Source organism: Orcinus orca, chromosome 13 (genome assembly GCF_937001465.1).
Source record: "Orcinus orca chromosome 13, mOrcOrc1.1, whole genome shotgun sequence".
Lineage (NCBI taxonomy): Eukaryota > Metazoa > Chordata > Mammalia > Artiodactyla > Delphinidae > Orcinus > Orcinus orca.
Window position 1 is genome coordinate 46,525,300 of NC_064571.1, and position 25,347 is coordinate 46,550,646.

The 25,347-nt window shown below is 36.8% G+C and overlaps 1 protein-coding gene across 1 annotated transcript; it reads right to left on the reverse strand.

Annotated features, from left to right (window-relative positions):
- C13H2orf73 (chromosome 13 C2orf73 homolog) lies at positions 1-25,347 on the reverse strand. Its single transcript, XM_049695983.1, has 6 exons — positions 25,210-25,347; positions 23,239-23,315; positions 21,366-21,576; positions 15,068-15,221; positions 1,255-1,370; positions 1-408 (listed from the first exon to the last, which is right to left on the reverse strand). Exons 2-6 carry the CDS (start codon positions 23,265-23,267, stop codon positions 40-42), a joined length of 879 nt encoding a protein of 292 aa, XP_049551940.1. The 5' UTR covers positions 23,268-23,315; positions 25,210-25,347; the 3' UTR covers positions 1-39.

Here is a 25,347-nt window from a genome sequence, read left to right on the forward strand (position 1 = left end):
TACATTCTAAGGACTATGTTTTTATTTGAAGAAGGTAGTTTATCCTGGTTTATCCTGACTTTTTATTGGTGGACTTAAAGAATCATGCCTGATGAGAAGAGCTTTTACTGCAGTTATTTGAAAGACGTCTGTAGTCTTCTCCCTTCTCTCAAGACTTCTGGGACATGTGTTGGCTGCCTCTCTGACGTCTGTTTCTGATAAGTGAGTTTTAGTCTCTAACAACTCCTGGGAATTTTGTCGGCAGAGACCGGGTGAGATCATTTTGCTTTCCGCTGAGTTTCCTTTCTCTGTTTTTTTGGACTGTTCTGATGAGCATGACCCTGGAGCATTCAGTAATACCTCTGTTCTCTTAGGAACTGTTGGCCTACTCCCTGGTTTTATCTCTGTCTGCACAAAAACTCCATGTCGCTGGAAAGGAAAACAAAGTTGACATTAACCAGGGCACACAAGTTGCTGGAAGATGCAGCTGTGACCTGAGTTCATGTATTAGCTCAAGTCCTGATTGAAGCAGGCATTTATTTCTCTGCCTCTTCATTGGCTGTCACCTTAGTTCGAAACTGAAGACGGAAGCATAATAATTATTGGTGAACCATTTAAACCAATTATGAACAAGGGTGCACCAGAAAATGAACAGGAAGGGAAAAACAGAAAGTCAAAGGAGCGGCATCTCATTATCTCCCATTCTCAATTTTTCTGTCATTTGAATTGTATGAGACTATTCATATCCAATTTCATTTCTTGCTCTGCAGGTTGCTATGGATACGATAGAAACTGCAGTTCATAGACCTAAGGATTTATGATTGCATCATAAACGTCTATTACTTCCAACAACTAATAGTTGTTGTGAAATGTTATTATTATTAGCTATGGTGAAATATGAAAACAAACATCTGTAGTTGGGAAAAAATCCAGCAATTGACTATTACATTACTGTTCAATTTATAAAACTTATATGCATCCCCCTGCCACACACATACATAAGCATATCAAAAACTTTAGCAGGTTGCTTTGATATTATCTTAAGTGAAATGATTTTAATAATTTGAACCAAATTCCAAAGACTGATCCAAAATTATGACATAATTCTTTAGTTTTGACTATGACATGTGGTTAAGATTTTATCCTCCTAATAACCATGTTAGTTTGTTTAAATCAACTTTGAGAAATATGATTATGACTTGAAAGGCTTAGAGTTCTACCATAAATCTATCCCATCATAAAGTATTAAGTAATTGATTCTAAATACTGACTTACCCTTCCCCGGATAGGCTCACTGGGTGTTTTCCTGGCATCATATTGATGTGAAAAAGAGATGCGTTCTATAAAATTCTTTTGGAGTTCTGCTGATGCATCAGGAGAGGCAAGTGGAACTAAGGGGAGAAAAGAGATTTTGTGAAGTCAGGATAAAAGATTTGTATATGGAAATGTAATCAGTATTTATAATATTTTTGCTTTATCAAAAATGTTAACGAAACGAAATTCTTTTAAGTATGAAAGGTTACCTAAACACATCTAAATAATACAATAATAGATTCATCATTCTTTCTCCATGAAAAGAACCAAATCAAAACAACCAAATTAGCCCCACAGGTGGAATTGCTAGTAATTTTAAAAACTAATAATAATGTAATAATGGCTTTTAAAAGTCAACTGTTAGATCTACTTCTTGCACATATGCCAACCAAAGTGTTAGGAAAAGCATAAGTACAATTTATTTGTCAACTTATTTTTACTACTGAAAAGGCTTTGAGAAATTTATGCGTAAGTTGCTCCCTGCTAGCACTGACAAATGAACTGGAAGATTCCAGGGCTACTGCACTTGAACACACAATTCTTTTCATTTCCCATTGACAAAGGCTCTGAAAATTTGTGAGAGTATTAAATTCTTTAAAAATCGCTTTTAAATAATCTTCCAATCTGTGTAATAGCTATATAGGGGTTCATTATATTGGTTTCTCTATGTTTAAAATTTTTAAAAATTTTAAAAACTCACTTTAGTTTTGCTTTTAGCACACTACGTTATGTAAGGAGTCAGAGTAACACCCAGTTTAGTGACATAAAATTCTGTCAAGGAAAAAATTAAAAATTTCTCCCTTTTATAGAAAAATATGTACATAAGATAATATGTACACCTACCATATCTATGGAGTGATAACAAGAAACTGATAACAGTGGTTGTTGCAGGGGGAGAGAATTAGCTGGCTGGAGGACAGAGGTGGAGAAGAGTGGATTCACTTTCACTCTTTTCCCTATTGTACCATTTGAATTTTGTACTGTATGCCTGTATTAACTATTAAAAAATAAAATTTAAATTGGAAAAACCATGACTTTAAAATTAGGGAGAATATATAAGAGGAAAAATATGTTAGTAAATTCACATTTATTAAGCATTCATGAATTTAATTCAATATTCAGACATTGATATAAACTAATTTTACTAGCTAGAATGATTATTCCAATATTTATACATTACATAATGTGAGATGGCAGTCTTTTCTAGCTAGCAGGGAAAAATGCTAATTGATAACATTTCCTTGATTTCTAATTGAGATCAGATACTCAAAACTCATTTTCTACTTAATCATTACCTTTCTTTTAGGATTTGCTAACACACAAAAGAGAGCAGGTGCCAAAGATTTAACATAAATTTGTGGACAACTATTACGTTGAGAAATTCTAACCATAAGTTATATTTTTCCACCAAATCAGAAAAGACTATCAGTTTTGGGGTGAACGCCATGGTCTGGCTCACAGAATGTTAGTGTTTCCAGGAACATAGTCTGATAACTCTGAATAAAATGAGGCAGGTCTAAATTTAGGCATTAATCAGGTGGGGTTAATGGAGTATCCAAAGCATGGGCTTTGGGATAAGATAGACGGGCTTTGGGATAAGATAGACGTGCTTTCAAATTCCAGCTCTACTGCATTTCCTAGTTGTGTCACTTTGGACAAATCACTTAACTTCAATGAGATTCAATTTCTTCTCCCTAAAATGGGAATAATAATAATTTGCTTTCAGAGCTGTGAGGATTAAAGACAGTGTTTATAAAGTCTCTAGAATGCTAGGTCAAATTAGAAAGGGACTTCTAAGTTAGGCAAGGGGCAAGCTCTTTTGCATCCTGACAAAAGGGAAACCATGGAAGAGGAGAAGCATGAATGTGATGAACTATCAAAATGCTGGGAGAAAACCAAAGGGTTTAGTAAACTGCTATGAAGGGTTGGTGGCAGCTTGGGCTGGAGGGTAGGGAGATCAGATGTAGACAGTAGAGAATAGGTTGGGAGAGCTTTTAAAATCTGCTCTTGACTTTCTCCCACATTGCTTTGGGAAGATCACTGTTTGCCTCAGGGTGGCAGAAACTGGCAGCAACTGTCTAGCCATGTGTTTGGAGCAGCACAGAAATCCCTCCAGGGTAAGGAGCTGATGAAAATGGATGCATGCAGCCCCTTGGGCATTTCCTTCTCCAGCACTCCCAGAGCAATTGTCAGTGCTGGTGGATTAAAAACATCAAGAGATTGCCTTCTCTCGGTGATGCCTCTTTTTAGGAGTTTAAAGGGGAAAGGAGTGGAGCCCTGAGTAGAGGATTGGTCTCAAATAGGGACAACAAATGGAGATGGTCAAAACTGGTTTTGTCAGGCCTGACCCTCTCCAGCCTGACCTTCATCTTCTTTCCTTAAATTCCTTGAGAGGTACACAAGCCAGACCCTGGTCTTTAGCCTTTGCCCACACAGGGCTGATAATTCCCCTTGGGGAATATGACCTAAGATAAACTAGAGAGACACTGTTAAAGAAAGACAATAAGATTTAAAACGTACACTATGTGAAGCAAAATTATTAGAACCTATGTACCAAGAATAAAATAAGCATAACAAATATACTCAAAGGTACAGGAGGTATTATTAATATAAAGCAAGAATAAGAGGTCATAAAAAAGAATCATGTAAAATATTAGAAATAAAAATATAATACTTGAAGTAGAAATGGTGAGATAAAAATAAGAGTTATGAACTAGAAAATCAGACTGAGAAGCTTTCCCAGAAGGAATCTGGAAAGGAGAAAGAAATAAAGATAGAAAAGCTAAGAGACATTGATAAAGATAGAAAAGCTAAGAGACATAGAAATACCAACACTAGAATCCAGGAAACCTAGAAGAAGAAACAGAGAAAAGGAAATGTTTAAAGAAATAAACATGATAAATACATAAGAATTAAAGAAAGCCCAAAGACCTCAGATTGAAAGGGCTCACAGATTACCAAACAGGTAGCAGGGCCAGGAGTAAGATGAGGCAGGTGAAGCTCATGGGATGCAAAATGTAAGGAGGCACTTGCATGATCCTGGGAGTGAGTGCCTCCTTACAGTTTGCACCCTAGACCTCTCACTTGACTCACTCTCCTCCCAGTCCTGTGTGGTAGATAAGAAATGACTCACATGTAAGACACTTTATAGAGAAATTTAAGGTCATCTGAGACAAAGAAAAAATTCTAAATGTTTCAAAGAGGAGAGGTAGATTACTTACAAAGGAGTAAGAAGCAGATTTATATCAAATTTGACAACATTGGACACATAATAACTTATTAATATTTTTTAAATATTAAAGGGAAAAAACCTTTAAGCCTGGAATTTTAATATTTTAATATCCAACCAAACTGTCATTTAACCATGAAGCCAAAATTTAAAAATATTGGGAGGCAAAGAAGGCCTCAGAATATTTCCCCATAAACAGACCACTTCAAAAAATTTCTAGAGGAAGAACTCAAATAAGAATAGAAATAAATCAAGGAGGGTGCCTAAGGTATATGGAAGAAAATAACAAAACGTTTTGCCTCCTTAAAAAGACAATGACTAAGGAACAGAAAAATAAGTATTACACCTATAATAACTCAGAACTAAAATTCTACTGTTTAACATATTAATGGAGATTGTGGTGAATATTATAAAAAATGAAAAAAGTAGTATAATGATTGCAAAGGAAGAGAAAAAGCTGTCATTATTTGTAGGTAATATAATTACCTGAATAGAAAAACCACTAGAATCAATAATGAGAATAGGGCTTCCCTGGTGGCGCAGTGGTTGGGAGTCAGCCTGCTGATGCAGGGGACGCGGGTTCGTGCCCCGGTCCGGGAGGATCCCACGTGCCGCGGGGGTGGCTGTGCCCGTGGGCCATGGCCGCTGAGACTGCGCGTCCGGAGCCTGTTGCTCTGCAGCGGGAGAGGCCACAGGGTGAGAGGCCCGCGTACCGCAAAAAAAAAAAAAAAAAATGAGAATAAGGGTATAGCAAGGCAAGCAGATAAGTGTACAAAAATCAAAAGCATTTTGCTATAATAAAAATAACCTACTAGAAAACAAAAGGAAAAATAAGATACAGTCCCTGTAGGAATAAAACTATACAGTATAAAGTTTCTAGAAAGTAAGACTTCACAAGATCTCTATAGAGAAAATTTTTTAACTCAAAGACAAAAATTGAGCTGAATAGACTTTCCATTCCCTTAGATAGGATGGGATAGTATGTTACTGTAAAGGTGACAGTTTTTCCTAAATTAATCTATAATGTCAACACAACCCAATCAAAGTTCTAGCTGGATATTTTGAGAAATGTCATAAATTCCAAAATTGAAATGGAAAAATAAAGGTCCATAAATAGAGAGCTTAACTGTGAAAAGGAAGAGCAAAGAATGAGGAATTTCCCTGTCAGATACTAAGACAAGCTAAAAATCTATATCATTAAAACATTTTAGTAATGATCCAAGGACTGAAAATTAACCTAAGGAATGTAACAGAGTTCAGAGACAGACTTATTCATATAGGGAACCCTAACATACAATTAAGGAGGTCTCCCAAGTTAATGACAGAAGTGTAGATTGTTTAGTAGATGGTATCCAGAAAACTTGTTCACTGCATGGAGAAAAATGGAATAGGTTCCCTATTTAATACTGCACATAAAGCTGAGCTATAGAGTTAAATACATAATTATGGAAGGTAAAATGATAAAACCAAGAGAAGAAAATGTAGGAGAATATTTTTGTGACCTAAGGGTAGGAAAACTCATCATAAACACCCAATGCACAAACCATAGGTGAAAACTTAATAAACTTGATTACATCAAAATTTATTTCTGTACACCATGAGCAAAGTTAACAGAGATGATAGGTTGGGAAAAAATATTTGTAGCATGAAAACTAAAAGGGATAGGACATCAGTGGGAATGGCAGAGTAAAAACCTCCAAAAAAACTGCTTCTCCATAAAAGCATTGAGAACATTGGCAAAAATAATCAAAATCAACTTTTTCAGAACTTTGGAAATTAACCAAAGGCTTGCAACAATCTGAGAAGCATTTATTCAAGAAAAATGGCTTAATCTCTGTAATAAAAGCAGGCCTTTGGCCCAGTTTTCATGCCCCTGTCCCCACCTTGTCATAAGCCTTGGAAACTAACAGCCCTGAATTTATGGTGAAAATCAGCAAGAAGCTTAGCAGCCACTGAAAAGAACCACTGGCTTTGGAACTTCCCACAAACCTGAACTCAAAGAATTGTTATTTAACCTGGCTGGCAGTTCTTTGGAAACTCCATTCCTAGGGCTTGTCTTTATAGACAATGACTCAGCCTCTCTCAGTGTAAATAGCCTTTCCCCTAAAGGCATTTGTCAAAAACAATCAAGGGCAATTTTTTAACAGGGCAGCTGCCATTAATGGCAATAATAGTTGGGGCAAACAATCAGCTGACCCAAACTAGAAACTTTTATGCCTCCTACCTGGGTAGAATCCAATGCCAGCAATTTCCCACACAGGAACCTGTCCTTGGACAACACAGGTCATATCCACCTACTATAAGGAAAACTTAAAAGTATGATGAATTAAATTCTCTCACTTTGTCTTAGTGAGAGAAATGCATAGAGCAAAATCTATATCATCATTAAAAGCCCTCTGTAATGATAACAAAAATGCCTCGCCATAAACTAGATTTAATACAAATAGTATATTGCATATTTTTCATATAGGGTAACAAAGATTGGTCACAGGGTAACTTTTTTTCAAAACAAATACTTTAATACCTTACTAATATTCAAAACCAGTATTCTACCAACCAACACAGTTCTTCTAAAATAAATATTCAGTAAGTCTTTTAATTTTGGGAAGGTTTGGGATTAAATGTAGAGATGATAAAGCAAATACATTTAAATCTATAATTTGTTATGTAATATGTCAGAAGAAAATTTGATCTGATAGTTTTCTAGTGTTGACAGTTTTAGGGAAATATGATTAAGTTTATAAAGAGTATTAAAATGTTTGACATATATGTATTTACTATATTTATAGGTTTAATTTATTAGATTTACAAGAATTTTTTAATTGGGGAAGGTTTTTTTTTAAATTTTATTTTATTAAAAACATTTTTTTTAATGTATTAGGGTCTCATTAGCTCTTATTACAAGAATTTTTTAATTGTTTGGGAAGGTTTTGATGGTCAAAGTTCTACATTTTCCTTGTTAGGTATTTAAAGTGTTAAGAGGAAAACAGAATATAATTAAATCACCAAATGCAGTTTAAAATATTAATGGAATTTAATTGACTATGTTTGTAAATAAGTCATTGTTAAGGAGTATTTCATTTGTTCAAGCTGAGTTAAACACCAAAGAACAAGTGAAACTTACTATTCTAATATTATACAATATTTAAAAATTAAGGGCTTAAAGAAATATTTTTAAATTTATAATGTTAAAACTAGAATATTAATTTAACCATAAATAAATATCTCTTTCTGTATGCAAAGACCCCCATAGAACATAAAAAATCTTCTACTGAAACAAGTTACCTTCAAAGGATTAACAACTGGACTGCTTTCAGACCTGACATAACAATAGAATCCAGATGACAATGGAATAATACCTTCCTAGTGTAAAAGCTAAGTAACTATGAATATAGAATTCTGTACCCAGCTATACTTTCATCTATTAGTGAGGGCAATTTAAAGACCTTTTCAGACAAAGAAAAATGAAGAGTTGGCCATTCCTAAACTCTCATGGAAAGGACTACTTAAAGACATTGAAGTAAGGTGTTACATTGGTGACCCCAGAGAATCAGGCCTCCCAGTATTTGCATCCTTGTACAGTCCCCTTGTGAATGTGTACTGGCCTTGTGATTAGCTTCAACCAATAGGATGTGGCAGAAGCAATACTATGCCAGTTCCATCTACCCTGCTGGAGAAACCACACGCAGAGACCAAATGGAGAAGGTCAGGCCCAATCATTCCAGTGTCCCAGCCGAGTTCAGTTCCCAGACGACCTACCAACTAAATTCAGTCGCTCAAGTGCTCACCAGCAAGAATGGCCAAAGAACTGCCCACCTGAGCTCAGCCCAGACTACAGAATCATGAGCAAATAAAATGATTGTTGTTTTAAGCAACTAAATGTTGGACTGACTTCTTATGCAGATAACAAACAGAAAGACTTAAGAAGGAAGTCAATTAAATCAATTAAAATGAATCATCTTTTATATAGTGATCTAGAACCTCCCAGAATCTTGAAAATAATAACTTAAAAAAATATCTTCATGGGGACCAATAAAGGGGCAAGAAAGGTAATCTAAACTATTATAGAAAGAAGTTCCTTACCCAGACATTATACCTATTAAAAGTAAACATAACTACCATGTTCATTTATGCAAATATATGTGATTTTTAAAGAAGCCCACAATAATGAAGATCATCTAAGTGGGAAAACATCAAAGAAGATATTCAAGTTCTTAGTGGTTACTCAAGAATTCAAATCGGACCCAAAATAATTACTTAAAAGAAGCCTTGTTAGATGAGGCTTACAAAAAGTAAGCCAAAGTCTATGAAGAATGTTTGAAATTCACTCTCTGTTTCTTGGAAACTTCTAATTAAAATAGGAATTTTCCAAACAAGGATACACCAAACAAGTTGGTGTCTAGCCATCTATATTTTATCAACAAAGCCAGGATTTATTCAAACACACAACTTGTTCCTCATATTGATGTGGATTTAGCAGCTTTTGTTTTGAGAAATTTTCTTAACTTTTCATTTGTATCTACTTAAAAAACATTTATCAGTATTATTTTTCTATTAGAAACCCCATTCTTCTAAGTAGTATTTATTTTCATCTTACATAAATGGATTATTAATGTAAAAATAACAGTACAGATTTTCACAATACAGTGAAAAAGAGAAACTTGAATACAACTGTAGCAAGAAATCATTGTTATGTTATACCTTGATGCAAAAGAAGCAACACAAACTAAAACCTATTTTAGAAAAATATTTTTAGCACCGTATCTGAATTCACAATTTTAAAGAATGTTAAAATATCAAGTAATTGATAAACAGCCAAAGTTTTATTTAAGTATGAAACACCTCCCTTACCAATTAGATCAGCTTTTCCAATTTATAAAGTTTTATTATATAAAACCCAAAGTGAACACTCATTCTTACAGGGACTCAGATATGATGGAGCATAGCCGTTTGTTGAACTGACCATGGATGGCAGCCAGGAAATTGTGTGGTGGTACAAGACATAAAGGGCACTTTCATTATCAGTACAAGATGACATTGCTGAAATGCCAAAAACCAGGCGTAATTAAGTGGGCTGATGGAACAGAATGACTATGAGATGACTTTTGCTATTAATGCATGTTTATATACACATTTTCTGTCTATATGCATATATGTATACACACACATATATATATACATTAAAAATCTGGCATATACAGACTAGTTTATATACTAGTTATAGTTTAAATGTTACATAAAATATTTTCTTTTAAATATCATTCTCATCTAGTACCCAAACACCATCTAAAATATGAATAAATTGCAGGTTTATATTGTGGTGTGTATATTAGTTAAAATTACATTATGACTTTAATCTGTTGAATAATATGTAATTATCATTAAACTAATCAATAAATATTTGTTGAGTCTGAGCATAGTGGTAGGACCTGGAATATAATAATGATTTTGGCAATGAGAAATACCAGTAAAAGAACAGACACAGAGAGAGAGAGGAAGAAGATAGTACAATGATAGTAAAGAAATTAAAAGGGCTTAAAGCCTTAAGGAAAAAAGAGAACTAAATGCGAGCAGACATATTAACAAATTTGGAAGCTGGAAAGCAGATGGATAAGTGGCAATTGAGTTGAGTAGAGTCCAGTAAACTGGAAGCTAAGGGCTTGCGGAGGAGGGGGGGTGAAAATCAAGCCAATTCATGCCACAGCCTTCCAGTGAGGCTCGGGAATTGGAGGCATCAGACGCTTCTGAGGCAGGGAGCATGGGAAGTGGTACAAGTCGAAGCTGTAAACTGAAGATTGTTTGAGAGACTCCCAGATTTTCTGTCCTCCACTCCAGGCAGAGGCTTGGAGGATTCCTCTAAGGGAAAATTGACAGACCTACAGACACTGATTATGGTTGTTCCCTTATGAAATGACCGGGCCCTGCCTGATCATCCTAGAACAAAGCCTATCTCTCTGTCTCATCTTCCACCACATCCCTTATTTGAACTAGAGAAGAAACAACTGCTCCTTATGAGAAAGTACTGAGACCTGACTGGTTAGTTAACAAAAAAGTCAGTTAAGGCAAAGAATCATAGAAAATTATGTAAACCATACTTATTTTCCTTTAACCAGTTCATTCACCAAAATTTTATTGACGTGCAAAGGCATTTTCTTTGAGGAAGTACCTGTTGGTTGGAATTCCACTTTATATTTCTTGCACAAACCCCACGCCTAATGTGTCCTTTTCATTTTCCGTTTCTTTAACACAGAATGGAAACTTAAGGATGCATTTGAAGGAAAATGAGTACAGCATCTTTCAAGATTTAAAAAATTCCCTCTAGCTCTTCTTTTATAGTTATTTTACCCATGCTTAATTAGCATTTTTAAAGTTAGTGATTAACCTTTTAGCAAGTCTTTGCAAAGTATTCAACTTTGAATGTTTTATAGAAACAACTGCTTTTTTTCTTACTCAGATTTTAATTTATAATATGTAATTAAGTTATAGAAATACAGTAACAAGTACACAGGCATAAATTGGTTCTGAAACAAGCATGACTTTCAGAAAGTATTCTCTACCTCCTTGGTCTGAGTTATGTGCCCCTTCTCTAAATCCCCATGCCAAGCTATCAGGAGCAATAGGAGGCTTAGGTAGATTTGGCAGGTCAAATAGGACCATGTAGGCCATGGCAAAGAATTTGAAATTTACTCTACAAACAGTGAGAAGTAGCTAAAGCCTCCAAAGGGGAAGAGTGATGTCCTTCATGTTTTTAAAAGATCTGTCTGAGGATGGTGTGGAAAACATTATGGAGGAGGAAGAAAGGAAGCAAGGCAGTAGTGGCTTCACTACATTCGTAAGATAATTTGGGATAGAATTTGGAGATAGATGTGTCAAGATGGATTTGCTGTAGAGGGTAGGGAGTTTTAGAATGACTTCTAGGTATCAAAACTTGAGCATCTGGGGGAATAGAAATGACATTAATTGAGATGGGGGGATAGGTTTGGATGGGCGAAATGAAATGTTCTATTCTAGCCATGTTAAGCTTGAAAAGGAGATTAATTATCCAAGAAGAGATGTTAAGTAGTTGGTTGGATATCAGGCTTGAAGCTCAGGAAAGAAGCCAGGGCTGGAGAGAGAAATTGGTACTTGTATTAACTCCTTTGACTTCAGCCTTAATCTTCTATTCCGTGTTTCATCTATTTTGGGTAGTCTCTCTTGAGGACTCATATGTTAAATAGTGATATTAGCACCCTTCTCCTCTTCTACTTCCCATCTTCTGTCAACTGTATATTTATTTTTCTTCTTAAAGCTGATAACATATTTCTGATCTGTAACCATATTTAAATTTTCCATATTGTGTCTATAGAATAACGCTAAACGTTAACTACTAAGTAGCACTTACAATACAATTCCGTGAATTTTGTTCACTTAAGAGCCAAATGTTGTGCTAGGACTATATTTCTTTCTCAGTGGGTCCAATGCCCAGTGCCACTTGGGGAAGAAAAAGATTCTAGTGTACACGTCAAATAAATCCTCTTTTCTAGGTTAAAAATGATTTCCCCTGAGACCTTTGAAGACATTAACTCCACTGTGCTCTTCCATCCGGGTTGCTTGATTCCATATACTTATTCCTTAGGTGGTGACTTAGTTTTCTTTTAATGGAAACTTCTGGAATCTTCTCTTTATAATTATTGTTTTGCAATTTCATAATGATGTATAGGTGTGTATCTTTTTTCCCTTCATACACTCAGTAGACCCTTTCAATGGCTCTTCTTTATGTTGGGAAACTATTTTCCTATTATTTATCTAGAGGCTGTGTAGAGTACTGGTTATTTTTACAGGTACTAGAGTCAGACTAAGTTCAAACACCAATTATTTGCTGTGTAGCCTTGGGCAAATTATTTAAACTCTGTGCTTGCTTTCTCATCTGAAAAATGAGAGTATTAATAGTATTACTGTACTATTATATGCCATAGGGTTGGTGTGGGAATTGAATGAGTAAACATTTAGAAAGTTCCATAAAGTACCTGGCAAATAGTATATGCTTAATAGATGTTATGTGTGGATATAATTATCTCGCCTTCGTTTTTACTCTTTTCTGGAGCTCCAGAAAAGTTGGACCTCCAAGACTGATTCTCCATTTTGCTTTTATACTCTCATATTTTCTAAGGTTTTGTGTGTTGTTGTTGTTTTATGTTCTGTGATATTTCCTTGATTTTATCCTCCAGACCTAAAAAAAATATAATTTGGCATAATTCTAGTCTTTGGTTGTCCATTCATAAATTAAGAATAGGATAGGAGACCAGTTTGAAATACTAAAGTAACTAGTGTGGTAGTTGACATCTAGCTGAGACAATGGGCTCTAGCATTCTTAATGTTGGGAGACGGTAGAGTGCTCATGACTGGAGCAGTTATTTAAGAAACAGACTTTCAGATAACCCTCTGATTCTCCCCTCCCCCGTTTCTGTTATGCTTTGTCTGCTGACTGAGCCTTCAGATACTTTTGTTTTTTTTCAGGCAGAATGGCTCTTCACTGCATCTCCTTCTGTATATTCTAGGCTATTGCTTCTTTGCTCTTTTTTATCTGTCAACAGACTTCCATTCCTTCTCAAAATCCAGAAAGCTCTTCCTTCCATTCTTTTCACCTTTATGGGTCCTTTATGGGTTGACTGCTTTGCTGTCATTCAATAGCATCTTGGAAGGCAGGGGATTTAGATGTTTGTGCTCAGTCTACCATCTTGAATCAGAATTGGAAACTTTATTACCTTTCTAAAAGAGACGCCATTGTTATAGACTATCTAATAGTTGGCCCTCCCTATTAACTACCACCCTTGAGGTAGAAATCATGTTAAATATGACCATTTTCTAATATCCTGACCTTCAATCTAGCTTCCCTTTGTATCCTTAACTAGACTGGCCAATCACAGAGGCCAGAAGGCTAAAACTGAGGGACTGTTGACGTCTAAAAGTAATTCTTTGCTGCCTACTGTCGTGTTCAGAAAATTTGATGTTTATCTCATGAACTTTTGTATGGGGTGAGAACAGAGCGGGTATTCAATAAATCCATTTTTGTTTGGACTTGATCCTGCACTTCTTTAAGACTTGCTAAAAATTCTACTCCTGCGGTAGAGATGAGTAGTACTGGGTTAAGAAACAGATACAACTTGAATAAATGTGAAAGACCTAGATTATTATAATGACATTGTCAGGTAAAACAAATTTTAGATCTCAAAATGTATGAATACTGTATAGAACAGTATTTCCTAAATTATGTTTTGTGGGATACCAGTCATGTGAGATGATCTGAAAAAAGGTTAAGTTGTCAATATTGGGAAAACATAGCATTCTTTATCCCTCTTCTTGGAAATTCATTATGCTTATGCTTAGAATAAGGGTTTTAAGAATTCTGTAGTAAAAAACAAACAAACCACAAAACTGTTTAACTTTATAAATTCAGTTTTTCCAAAACTTACTTGACTTCCCCTGTTTTTTTTGAGCAGTAGCTATAAACATCATAAAAACTAGTGCCCCTCATCAGAAAATCTACAAACAACAAATGCTGGAGAGGGTGTGGAGAAAAGGGAACCCTCTTGCACTGTTAGTGGGAATGTAAATTGATACAGCCACTATGGAGAACAGTATGGAGGTTCCTTAAAAAACTAAAATTGAATTACCATATGACCCAGCAATCCCACTACTGGGCATACACCCAGAGAAAACCATAATTCAAAAAGACACATGTACCCCAATGTTCATTGCAGCACTGTTTACAATAGCCAGGTCATGGAAGCAACCTAAATGCCCATCGACAGACGAGTGGATAAAGAAGATGTGGTACATATATACAATGAAATATTACTCAGCCATAAAAGGGAACGAAATTGGGTCATTTGTAGAGACGTGGATGGATCTAGAGACTGTCATACAGAGTGAAGTAAGTCAGAAAGAGAAAAACAAATACTGTATATTAACACATATATGTGGAACGTAGAAAAATGGCACAGATGAACCGGTTTGTAGGGCAGAAGTAGAGACACAGATGTAGAAAACAAACATATGGACACCAAGCGGGGAAAGCGGGGTGGTGGTGGTGGTGGTGGTGGTGGGATGAACTGGGAGATTGGGATTGACATGTATACACTAATATGTATAAAATAGATAACTAATAATAACCTGCTGTATAAAAAAATAAATAAAATTCAAAAACAAACAACAAAAACCAGTGCCCCTCCATGCACACTTTGAAAAATACTGCTCTATAGTGTTGCCTAACAGTTACAATTTTTAAAGTTTGCTGGCAATAATGAGCAGAATGCTACTAAATTTCTGACTTGGAAGCTGGTGTTATCAATGAACATTACAATTTTTATTATGTTGTATTAAACATATTTGGAGCTAAGTTATCCACTAGGAAGGGATAAGGAACAAACTTGTCAAGGGCTGCACTTGCTGCATGTATATTTTCAACTCCTGTAGAGGACTAATTTTCCCAGGAGGTGCAAGCACGTATAATACATCTTAATTTGATAGCAGTAACCTGAGACAGTAGAGAACTGCTAACCTTACCTATTCCATAAGAAGGCTTTTGCAACTTGCTGTATTTCACTGGAGAAACAAATGGACATGTTGGTTTTTTAAAGTCACTCCTCTGGGTGCTCTTAGTGTCATAAGGTGGTTGGAAGGGATTTTCCAGTCCTTTACCATGTGACCACCAGTCACCCTTCATGGAAAAAAAAAATGGAAACACAAAATTGGATACTGTAGGACATTTTCATTTTCATGTGTTTGATGCTCAGTAATTTGATTCAACAAGTTATTGGATTTTCTAGTACTAAAATAAGAGTTCTGAAATCTAGGACTAAATATATTTTCATAAAGACTGTATTTCCTAAGAGGCACCTAAAAATGCATTATCATATAATTTTAGCTAAAATACAGCTGCTAATTTCTTAAACTACCTTCTGTCAACAGATGGAATGGTAAAAATCAGCAAAATAGTTATGTTTCTATGTTTTGTACTACCATTTATATATATGTAAGTATGCATATGTACACATGTATGCATATGTATATAGTAAACATGATTTAATCTAAAACTTATATTCTGTACTTTTCATTATGGCAATACAAATAATGTATTATCATCTAAGATGGTGGTTTTCAAAGTTTTTAGTCCATGACCCACACCATGAAATACATTTTATGTCATGCAAGAGTACCCACTGCATACATATACATAAAACTAGAGGTTTCGCAAAACAATACTTACTACACGCAGTGCACTTGGCTGTTTTTCTATTATATTACTTTTCTATTTCATCTCATAATGCTGGTTGCAGTCCACGTTGATTTATAACTCACTAATGATTCAGTTTGAGAAACTTTGTTCTAAGCAGAAATATCTCCAGTGTTCCTGAATTTCTGATAATAAAACCTGAACTAAGTATGCAGGAAATGAAGACTCTTCATTAGCACGTTTGATCTCTTAGAAGTTCAGAAAGCAGTGAGGTGAATTGTTACTCAACTTAGTACTGAGTAAAAAAATTCTTTTTAATCTGGTTGATAAGGTAGAAGAGAACCTTGGGAAAAGGGAACTTGACACCTCAGAGTCCTTGGATATTAGAGAATGAAAGTAACCTTGGGTATGTTCCAACACCTACCTGGGGCTTTAAGGGAAGAGATCAGCCTTTTAAAAGATCAACTGTGATTGCATTGTCAGAGACTTTAAAATATGATTCAAGGTGGATAAATATGAGATTCTAATAAGTTAAATTCTGAAAATACAATTGAAGCTACATTGATATAAAAAGAAGGAGGCATCTGAAGAAGCTTGTGTGGCTGCATAGGCAGTTAGCTTTCAAATGAGCTTGTTTTCAAGGAGACAGGTGTGTGTACAAGCGGTGCACAAAATCAGATTCAAAGGAGAAACACTTTAATGGAGTCAGCTTGTCAGGAGACTGTCAAGAAGCTTAGAAGAGATTCATGAAATACACCAAGCAGCAAAAATAGGGTGTTCAGTGGGAAAAAATTCTGTTGCAGCAAGAAATCAAGGAAAGGCTTAGAATTTGGAGAAGAGTACCCTGCTTAGAGCTGAAAGTCAGAGCTATTCAACTTTAGGTGCTTCATTAAGGGAAGTTATCTTCAAACTGAAAAAGATGGGATGGACATGAACCAAAGAGAGCACTAAGCCCTGCACAGATGAAGACAGAGTCAGAACTCACTTTGCAACTGGAAATGAGGGCCAGTTTCCAGGCCAGTGACAACCTGTAACCAGGGGTAAAAATGAATGTTTGCAGAAATCAAAGAAATATAGGAAGTGGGGAATTTTGGAGAGTAGGAAAGATCAGCCAATGCCTCATTTTTCAGAATGGACTTAAAGGTGAATTACATCTACTTGATGTAGATCCTAGGAATTCTAGAACATATCACTACACAGATGGTGTCTTCTCACTCTCTGGCTCAAAATAGTCACGTCTTACTGTTGTCAGAGTGCCTGCTTCTTGCAGCTCTTCCCTACTCTGTGATTACCACGGTGCTTATTATGCTCCAAGGTCTAGGCCTTTTCTCACTTATTCTCATCACAATTTTATGAAGTGGGTACACCCACTGTACAGATGAGAAAACTGCTGGGAGATAAAGTAACTTCCCCAAGGTATATCACTAACAGGTAGCAGAGCCTCCTCAATTCAGTCCGTCATTTGTCTGTGCATGCCTCTGATTTCTGTGCTACATTGCTATAGGAAATCTGCTGTGGAAGGCAAAGCCAGATAAACACAAATTTATTTAAATTATTTCAAAAATAAAAATAAAGAGGCTCTAAGTAAATATCCTGAGAAATCCTCTATGACAAGGTTTTAAGGCGTACTCTTTATATCTTCTTTTGTTGATCTGAAACTTATTTTGCTAACATCCAAGTTACTGGAGAAGTGACTCTGGAGTAAGTGAACCACGATGTCTGGCAGACTTCAATTTTTTTCTTAAACAAGAGTGTAGTGCAAAAGCTACCTTAAAGCAGAGATAATTCACCTTTCAAGAAGACTGGAATTTAGAATTTTACCAAAATGGTCTCTTTGGTTTCACAAATGCGTATAAAGGAAATAATGAGCAGTTTTTTCTGAAGTGTGATTGATGACTTCAAGACCCTTATAGTCGGTGAGTGTTCTGATTAGTGTTGTCAATTGGACGAATCTTCACTTCAGGAGAATGAAATGCTACAGTTCAAAAACTGTTGTGTTTATCTTTTCTATTTCTGGATAGTCTGCCCTATGCCTGAAAAGTCTGGTTCCTTCCTGGAAGAGAGTGTGTATGCACCCAGGCACATGTGCATGCCTTTTTGGTCCAAGCATTTGCTCAGAGAGATTATAAGACAAAAGGTAAAGGCAGAGGCTTATTTTTTTCCTTCACCGCACACTGAAGAGAAAGACTAAGAATAAAAATGTACTGCTCTGTGTACCATCACTTACATTGGATTGAGAGGTGCATGTGGAATTATTTATGATTAAATAAACCAAACCGGGAAAGGTCCTCTATGTTATTGCTTTGCCTAGGTTTTGGGGGTCAGACCACATCTTGAAGATTGTAGAGGGGGTTCTGCCTACAGAAAGAGTTGTTCCCAAAACTTTGCACCCAGAGAGAGGATGAAGTCCTCCCTTCCAGGCCAAAGCCTGTCTCTTTTCCTGCTGCAGGATGACCGTCACTGGGGCTCCATGGTAGGGAGGTGCCTGGTGATTCCTGATGACAAGGCTCCCTATAACCCCGGCTGCTGGAAGGCCTAAGAGCCATTGTGCTGTGGGCCCCTTAGTCACATTCGGAAACCACCGTGAGGCACTCTCTACGTTACACTTCTGTCAGCCCTTTGCCTTCAGAAATGCACCAGTAAACATTACTTACTTCCATTCTTTGGGAAACTAAGGGAGAATCCTAGGGGAAATGTAGTAAAAAGTAAGTGGGGTATCCTGGAGGGACCAGTTAAGAGAATATAAGAGGTGGTGTGCCAAGCTCTATGGCGCCCTGGCCAAGATGGCTGCTGCTGCTTGTGGCGGTGTGGTGATCTGTGGACATCAAATTACACTTTATGGATTCCTAGGGAAATCTGGACTTTTGACAACACCTTACACATAGAGTATCATATTTTTTTAATGGAGCTCAGTGGCTTTAAAAAATTTGCTGTGTTATAGCAAACACTAGGGTTACACTGTATCTATGTTCCTCTGTGTTTTGTTGTGGACCAGAAAGAACGCTGAAAAATACCTCTTTTTAAGCAATTCATAATAACAATTCACAATAACAGTTATTCCTGCACTGTGTTCTGTGGAACACTGGTTCTGCAGCATATTAATAGGTGTTATATAAAATAGGTTTCCATAGTTAAAGAAATTTGACAAATACTGAGTTAAACAAGTTTACCACAGGATTTCTCAGGAACCTTTATCTACTAATGTGAATTGTGAAGCTCTGAGAAGGGTGTATAAAAATACAGGTTTTCCAAAACATATGTGACTTCGGAACTTTATTTTATTGAGCACATTGGCAAGGACTAGTGCTCCAAAAAAATACGTTTTGGAAAATACTGACCCAGTGTAATCTTTTTTGAAATATCAATATTTACTAATATTTAAAAAGACAACCAAATTAGTTTTCATTGGAAATAACTGAGCTAAAGCTCCTTTTTACTTCTTTTAGCACCACCAATTTTATGTCCCTATGTAGAACTGTATAATTGATTATTTCACTTAAAAATCTTGTAAATAAATAAAACCGACCAACCTGGTATTCTAAAGATATTATCTTAGCAAAATACATAAGACAACAGATATATGTCAATTGAAATATTTAGGCAACTTTATTTTCTTTACTTTTATTTTAAAGCCAGTATTACTATAAGCCAGTTAATTTTTTTAAACCAAGCTAACCTTTAAAAAGAAAACTGTCATCTTAAATAAAAGAACAAAGTTTACAAATATGTGAAATGAGCATTCTTTATTACTCCTTGGGTACTTGCAAATGAGTACATTTAAGGGTTTGTTGTTGTTGTTGGAGGGGGTAGGTTTAGTTTTGTTTAAGTATGTCCATTCCCTTCACTCCACGCCCAATGTGAACACTTAGCTCTGTGATGCATCTTTGGTCTTTGTACCTCCTTGTTCAGCCCTCCTTTTTCAGCCACTGTGAACCTCTCTTACCTATCCTCTTACTTCATTTCAAACTCACTTTCACCACCTGTTTAAGGTCTTTGACTCATGGAGCTTTGAGCACTAATAAACAAAGATTCTACTGCTGCTAGCACCCAGTCTTGTTGATAGAGCAAGCTACTAACACTTCTGTACATTTATTTTTTTCAAGACACCTACAAAGTAGGAACAAGAGAAAATTAGATTTATTTTTAAATTTCTTTATGTTTCATATTTCTCTTCTCAAACCAGCTTCTTTTCCTTATGGGGTTCAGGATGGGTTAACAGTTTGGTTTAAACTTGGCCTTGAACTAGAGCTCAGGAGAGTCATTCATTAACTTTTGCAAGAATTATGAGGACTTCACTAACCTGGATTTCTGTACCACATTTATTTCCCCCAGAGGCATGTTCTATCAATATCTTTTAAATGCTCAATAATTATTTGTTTATAAAACAAAAGAGCCTTAAAACTGCCCTTGTAAGGGTTTACTACATGATATGAAAGCATATTTGACTACAGGAATTTCTGCCCCCAAAAGCTCTCATATTCACACACAGGGCCATGGTGTGCTGTTTCATGACAAGAACAGTTGATGTTATCAGTGTAAAGAGAGCTCACGAAAAGCAATCTCCATTTAAATGTTGAGTTAAATCACAACTACATCTAACCTTACATGGCAAAAGGGACTTTGCAGCTGTGATTAAGGATCTTGCTAAGGAGAGATTATCCCAGATTCTCTTCTTCTGAGGACCCCAATATAATAACAAGGGTCCTTAGAAGAAGGAGGCAGGGAAGTCGGTCATAGATTTGAAGACAGTATGTTGCTGGCTTTGAAGAAGGGGCCATGAGCCAAGGCAGGCAACCTCTAGAAGGTGGAAAAGGCAAGGAAATGGATTCTTCTTTAGAGCCTCCCGAAGGAACCAGCTCTCCCAATAGACAATGAGATTATGTACTTTAGAGCTTCAGAACTGTTGAGAATAAATTTGTGTTGCTTTAAGCCAGTGTTCAAGTTTGTGGTAATTTGTAACAGCAACACAGGAAATTAATACAATAAATTATACCTCAACGAACCTGATTCTAAAAAAAAGAATGGAATATATTTAATATGATAGTGAATAAAAGTGTGATTTGTCTAAACCAACAGTCCTGGATCAGAAACATGACTGTGACATTTGCTTACTATGTAATCTCAGGTATGTTAATTTACTATATTAAAGCATGTTATCATCTAAACTATTTCCAATAATACCTCCTAGAAGTTGTGCAGATGAAAGGATATAACTTATACAAAACACTTAGCTCATTCCTAGCACTTCATACACTTTCAATAAATGGTAGCTATTTTATAGAAAGTATCTGAATTACTGAGTATCATGGGAAATTTTTATATTATTTGTCACAAATACAATATGAGAGATTTCTTCAATAACCCCTCCTACCCACAAGCACCGCTGAGTGACTATAATCTGACCCGATCTAGAAAAACAATTATTTGGATTCCTTCCCTATATATATATATAGTTTGTATGCAAAATTATCAGTGAGGATAGTTCCAGCGTACTGCTTTTAACTATTGGATTATAAAAAATATTAGTCTGAGATCTGTCACATCCTTTAAGTAGTCTGTGACAAAATTATCCTGCAAAACACTTCTGAATCTAAATCTATATTTGTAAATAATGAACATGAATCCAACCTGATCATCTGGCTCGTTTTTGGGATCTATGTAGGGAACTGGTTCATTGTATGTTCTTACATTTGTGTTAATGAATTTAGCATAATATACATGTCCTCTCCCAACACATGGTTTTGAATGTTGAATACTTTTTCCAGGCTTTTTTTCATGTTTCGTTTCTTCTTTTTTTTTAGTTACATACAGTATACCAGCATCTTCTATTTCATGCTGTCTGAAAAACAGAATTAAATAGTATATCATTTATCCAATGAGCATTTCAGTGCTGAGTCATAATTACATAAAATTAGATTTAAATATATTTCAAGTGTCAAGACAATTTAGGCTTTATTAATAACTATTAGGGGCTGGTGCAATTAAAATTTGGGAGGGTATCCTGTCATTCGAAATTATATAAAAGATAAAGAGATTTGTGTTAATAGTGATTATCTATTACCATATACCAATGTAGTGTACAGATTCATTTGCTTGGAGTTAAGAAAGAGTAGTGATTTGATCATTCTTACAAATTATGTTTACAGTATTTATTCATGTGCCTAAGTTACATGCTAATCTTAACTCATCTTCTTTAAGAGTTAGTTACCTAGGGGCTTTCCTGGTGGCGCAGTGGTTGAGAGTCCGCCTGACAATGCAGGGCACACGGGTTCGTGCGGTCCGGGAGGATCCCACATGCCGCGGAGCGGCTGGGCCCGTGAGCCATGGCCGCTGAGCCTGCGCGTCCGGAGCCTGTGCTCCGCAACGGGAGAGGCCACAGCAGTGAGAGGCCCGCGTACCGCAAAAAAAGAGTTAGTTACCTAGTATATTTAGCTATCTGGACAAGGATAACTAATTTTAAAGGCTCACCTGGCAAACTTATAAAAGCTACCAAAAGAGCACTATTATTTATCTTTTCAGGAAAAGACCACTGTGCAGACATCAGAATAGCTAATTCAATTTCATCATTTTTTGCTTCTAATAACTACCCTGGAAGAAAAATAAAAATTACTGAAATTTTTAAATGTTAAAAAATATTTTAAAAGGAATAGTTTGTAAATTTTTTCTCCTTTTAAATAAGGAGTAACAGGAGTATTTTAAAATCTTGCGTACTTGAAAAGTAAAGGAAGGTAAGAACAAAATATTTGAATTTAGATTCTTTTTACATAGAAATTTAAAAAATCAAAGCCCTGACCCATGGAAGGTGAGTGAATAAGATGCGAAATTTTTAGAGAAAGTGATTAGTTCTGTTTAGCCTTGTCCATGGCCCTACCTTTCTTCAGACTAAAGCAGGTCCATCTCTTCTACCCCATGTCATTTTTTTCAATTAAAAGCCTCCAGTGGCTTTCCACTGCATTTACGATAAAACACTTCCTCCTTATCGCAGTTCTGAGGCCCTGTGTGGCCCTGCTCCACAGTGTCTTCAACCACTCAAGCCTCTCTCCCTTCCCTTCTCCAGCCAGCCTGCCTACTCGCAGTTCCTGGAACACGCCAGTCTCCTCTCGCCTCAGGGCATCTGCTCTTCCCCAGCTCCCTGAACAGCTGGTTCATTACCATTTAGGTCTCAGCTGAAGTCATCTCCTCAGAAACTTTTCCTAGATTCCCCCCTCCCCACTCCATGTATTCTCTATTTTAGTACTTTGTTCATTTCTTTCATTCTACAATTTATCATTTATGTACCTACTTTTTGTTTTCGTGTTCTAGTCAGCACTACAAATAATCCTGTACAAGCCAGTAAGTTCCATTAAAGTGACAATCGGGTTTCATTCATCATTATGTACCCAACATCCGGACAATTGTCCTGATTGTTGCAGGTAAACAGATTGGCATTATACTATTTACACATTCCTGGTGAATCTGCTGGACTAGTTTTTCACTCTGGCTTTGCGTTAGCTGTACGCACCCAAGCCTCATCCAAAACACACACGACATTCAGTACCCTTGTATTCCAGTTCTCTGTATCCCAGCAGAAGTTGCTCTCTGCAAAGGATTTGGAAAAAATGATTACTGGTAAAGTGTAAATTACTTTGAAGGTTTTTCTGTTATCTTTCCAGAGATGAATTTATTTAAAGGCCTTAATTGATTTATCACTGTAGACTTCTGGCATCAGTTTTTTTCCATCTGCTTCTCATAGTTGTAACCCAACAATAAATTTGTACTAGAATCAGGCCTTAAGGAAAGGACCGTAGCTATTTGTTCACATACTGATGCATTCGTGTGATGAAGGATTTGTGGTGTGAGTGGCTACAGATTGACTCATAAATGTGAAATGTAGGGTTCTGTAGTAATCTCTCACTAGAAGGAAAGCACAGTTAAAAATACTAATGGGCTCTGAAATAAGTCAGACCTGGGTTGGAATCCCAGCTCTGCCATTCACTATCTGAGCCTTGGTTTCCAATCCTTTGCATGATAAGGACAATAATACCTGTTGTGAGACATGTGAGAATAACATTAATTCATTCTTTCAATAAATATTTATTGAGCTATGTGTCCAGTGCTGTTTGAGGCACTGAGGATAGAGGAGTAACAAAAGAAACAGAGCCTTACATTGCAGTGGGGTAAGGCAGTTGAGAAATAAAAAGTAAAATATATAGTTTGTTAGATGGTGTTAAGTACTAAGGACAAAATTAAAGCAGGGCATAGGGGAAAGAAGTGCATGTATATGGGAGGTAGGTGGCATTTTTAGATAAGGTGGAGGCTGAGTTATGAAGGTGGCAACTGAAAAAAGACAGGAAAGGGGAGAGAGCTAAGTGGATATCTAAGGAAGCACATTCCAGCAGAGGGACGTGTGAATGCCGAAGCCTGGAAGCAGAAGCACCTGACCTCAGGACGGTGCTTCTCCAAGCGTAGTTCCTGGAGTAGCAGCCCTGGCATCAGTTGTCAGCTTGTCAGAAATACATATTCACAGGTCCCATTCCCAACCTACTAAATAATCTCTGGGGCAGGTTCCCAGGTAACTTTTAACCAGCTCTCTAGGTGATTCTCACGTATGTTAAAATTTGAGAACCACTGTTTTAGTGACAAAAATACAGGTTTGGAAGCACATACCCCTGGCTCCACACCATAACAAGCTGTAACAAGCTGCTTGATTTAATAGTTCTCAAAATTTAGGGTACATCAGAGTCACCTGGAGGTCTTGTTAAAACTCAATTATGCGCTGCTTCTAGAGTTTCTGATTTGGTATGTCTGTGGAGGGGAGCCCGTGAGAACTGCATTTCAAATAAGCGCCCAGGTGATGCTGATGCTGTTCTGAGGACCACACTTTGAAAACCACTGCAGATGGCTCAGGGAGGCCTCAGTGCTGGAGGAGAGGGAGGCAAGGAGCAGACAGGGCCGAGTAAGGCAAAGGCGCACGTTGTGTAGGCCCCACTGGCCGCTGTAGGAGCCTTAGCTTTTGCTCTGCAATGGCCAAGGGAGAACGTGATCTAACTTTATGTTGTAAAATGACCACTCAGAAGACTGCACTGAGGAGGCTGCAGAGGGGCGAGGGGAGCAGCAAAGACTTCTGCAGTATACAGGTAAGAGACGCTGGTCCTTGGGCCAGGGTGGTAATGATGGTGGAAGTGATGAATCGTGGTGGATTCTGGATATATTTTAAAGGTAAAGCCTACAGAATTTGCTAATAAATTACATGACGTCAAGAGTTTTAGGCCAAGCTGTGCATGTAAAGTGCGTGATACGTAGTAGGTGCCCAGTAAACAGTGCGTTTTAAAAAGTATTATTGCGCTCAATACTCGAAATGAGAGGTAGGAAGGGGATTGGCAGAGGAAAAGCCCTGATGGCCCGAAGACTCACCCTTCGGATCTCACTTAACCCTCCAAGTAGGAAAACATTTTTCGGAAGGGGAAATAGAAAAACAAACCCCAGCACTTACTGCTGCCTTTCCTCCTTTCCCTCCATGGGCTCCTACGGCCTGCCACGAGGCAATGAGGAGCCTCACGGGAAGACCAGGGGAGTAAGCCCTGACAAGAAAGGGGCGCGCGGAGAACCGCGGCAGTGACTTGTGCGTTGC

Bases quoted from the DNA above. Each gene is read 5' to 3' on its own strand.
- C13H2orf73 (XM_049695983.1), bottom strand. From the start codon at position 23,267: ATGTCGTGTGTGTTTTGGATGAGGCTTGG. The intron at 21,577-23,238 runs GTGCGTACAGCT...TCTGTTTTTCAG, and splicing joins GTGTTTTGGATGAGGCTTGG to ACAGCATGAAATAGAAGATG. The intron at 15,222-21,365 runs GTTGGATTCATG...TTTTCCATGAAG, and splicing joins AAAACGAGCCAGATGATCAG to GGTGACTGGTGGTCACATGG.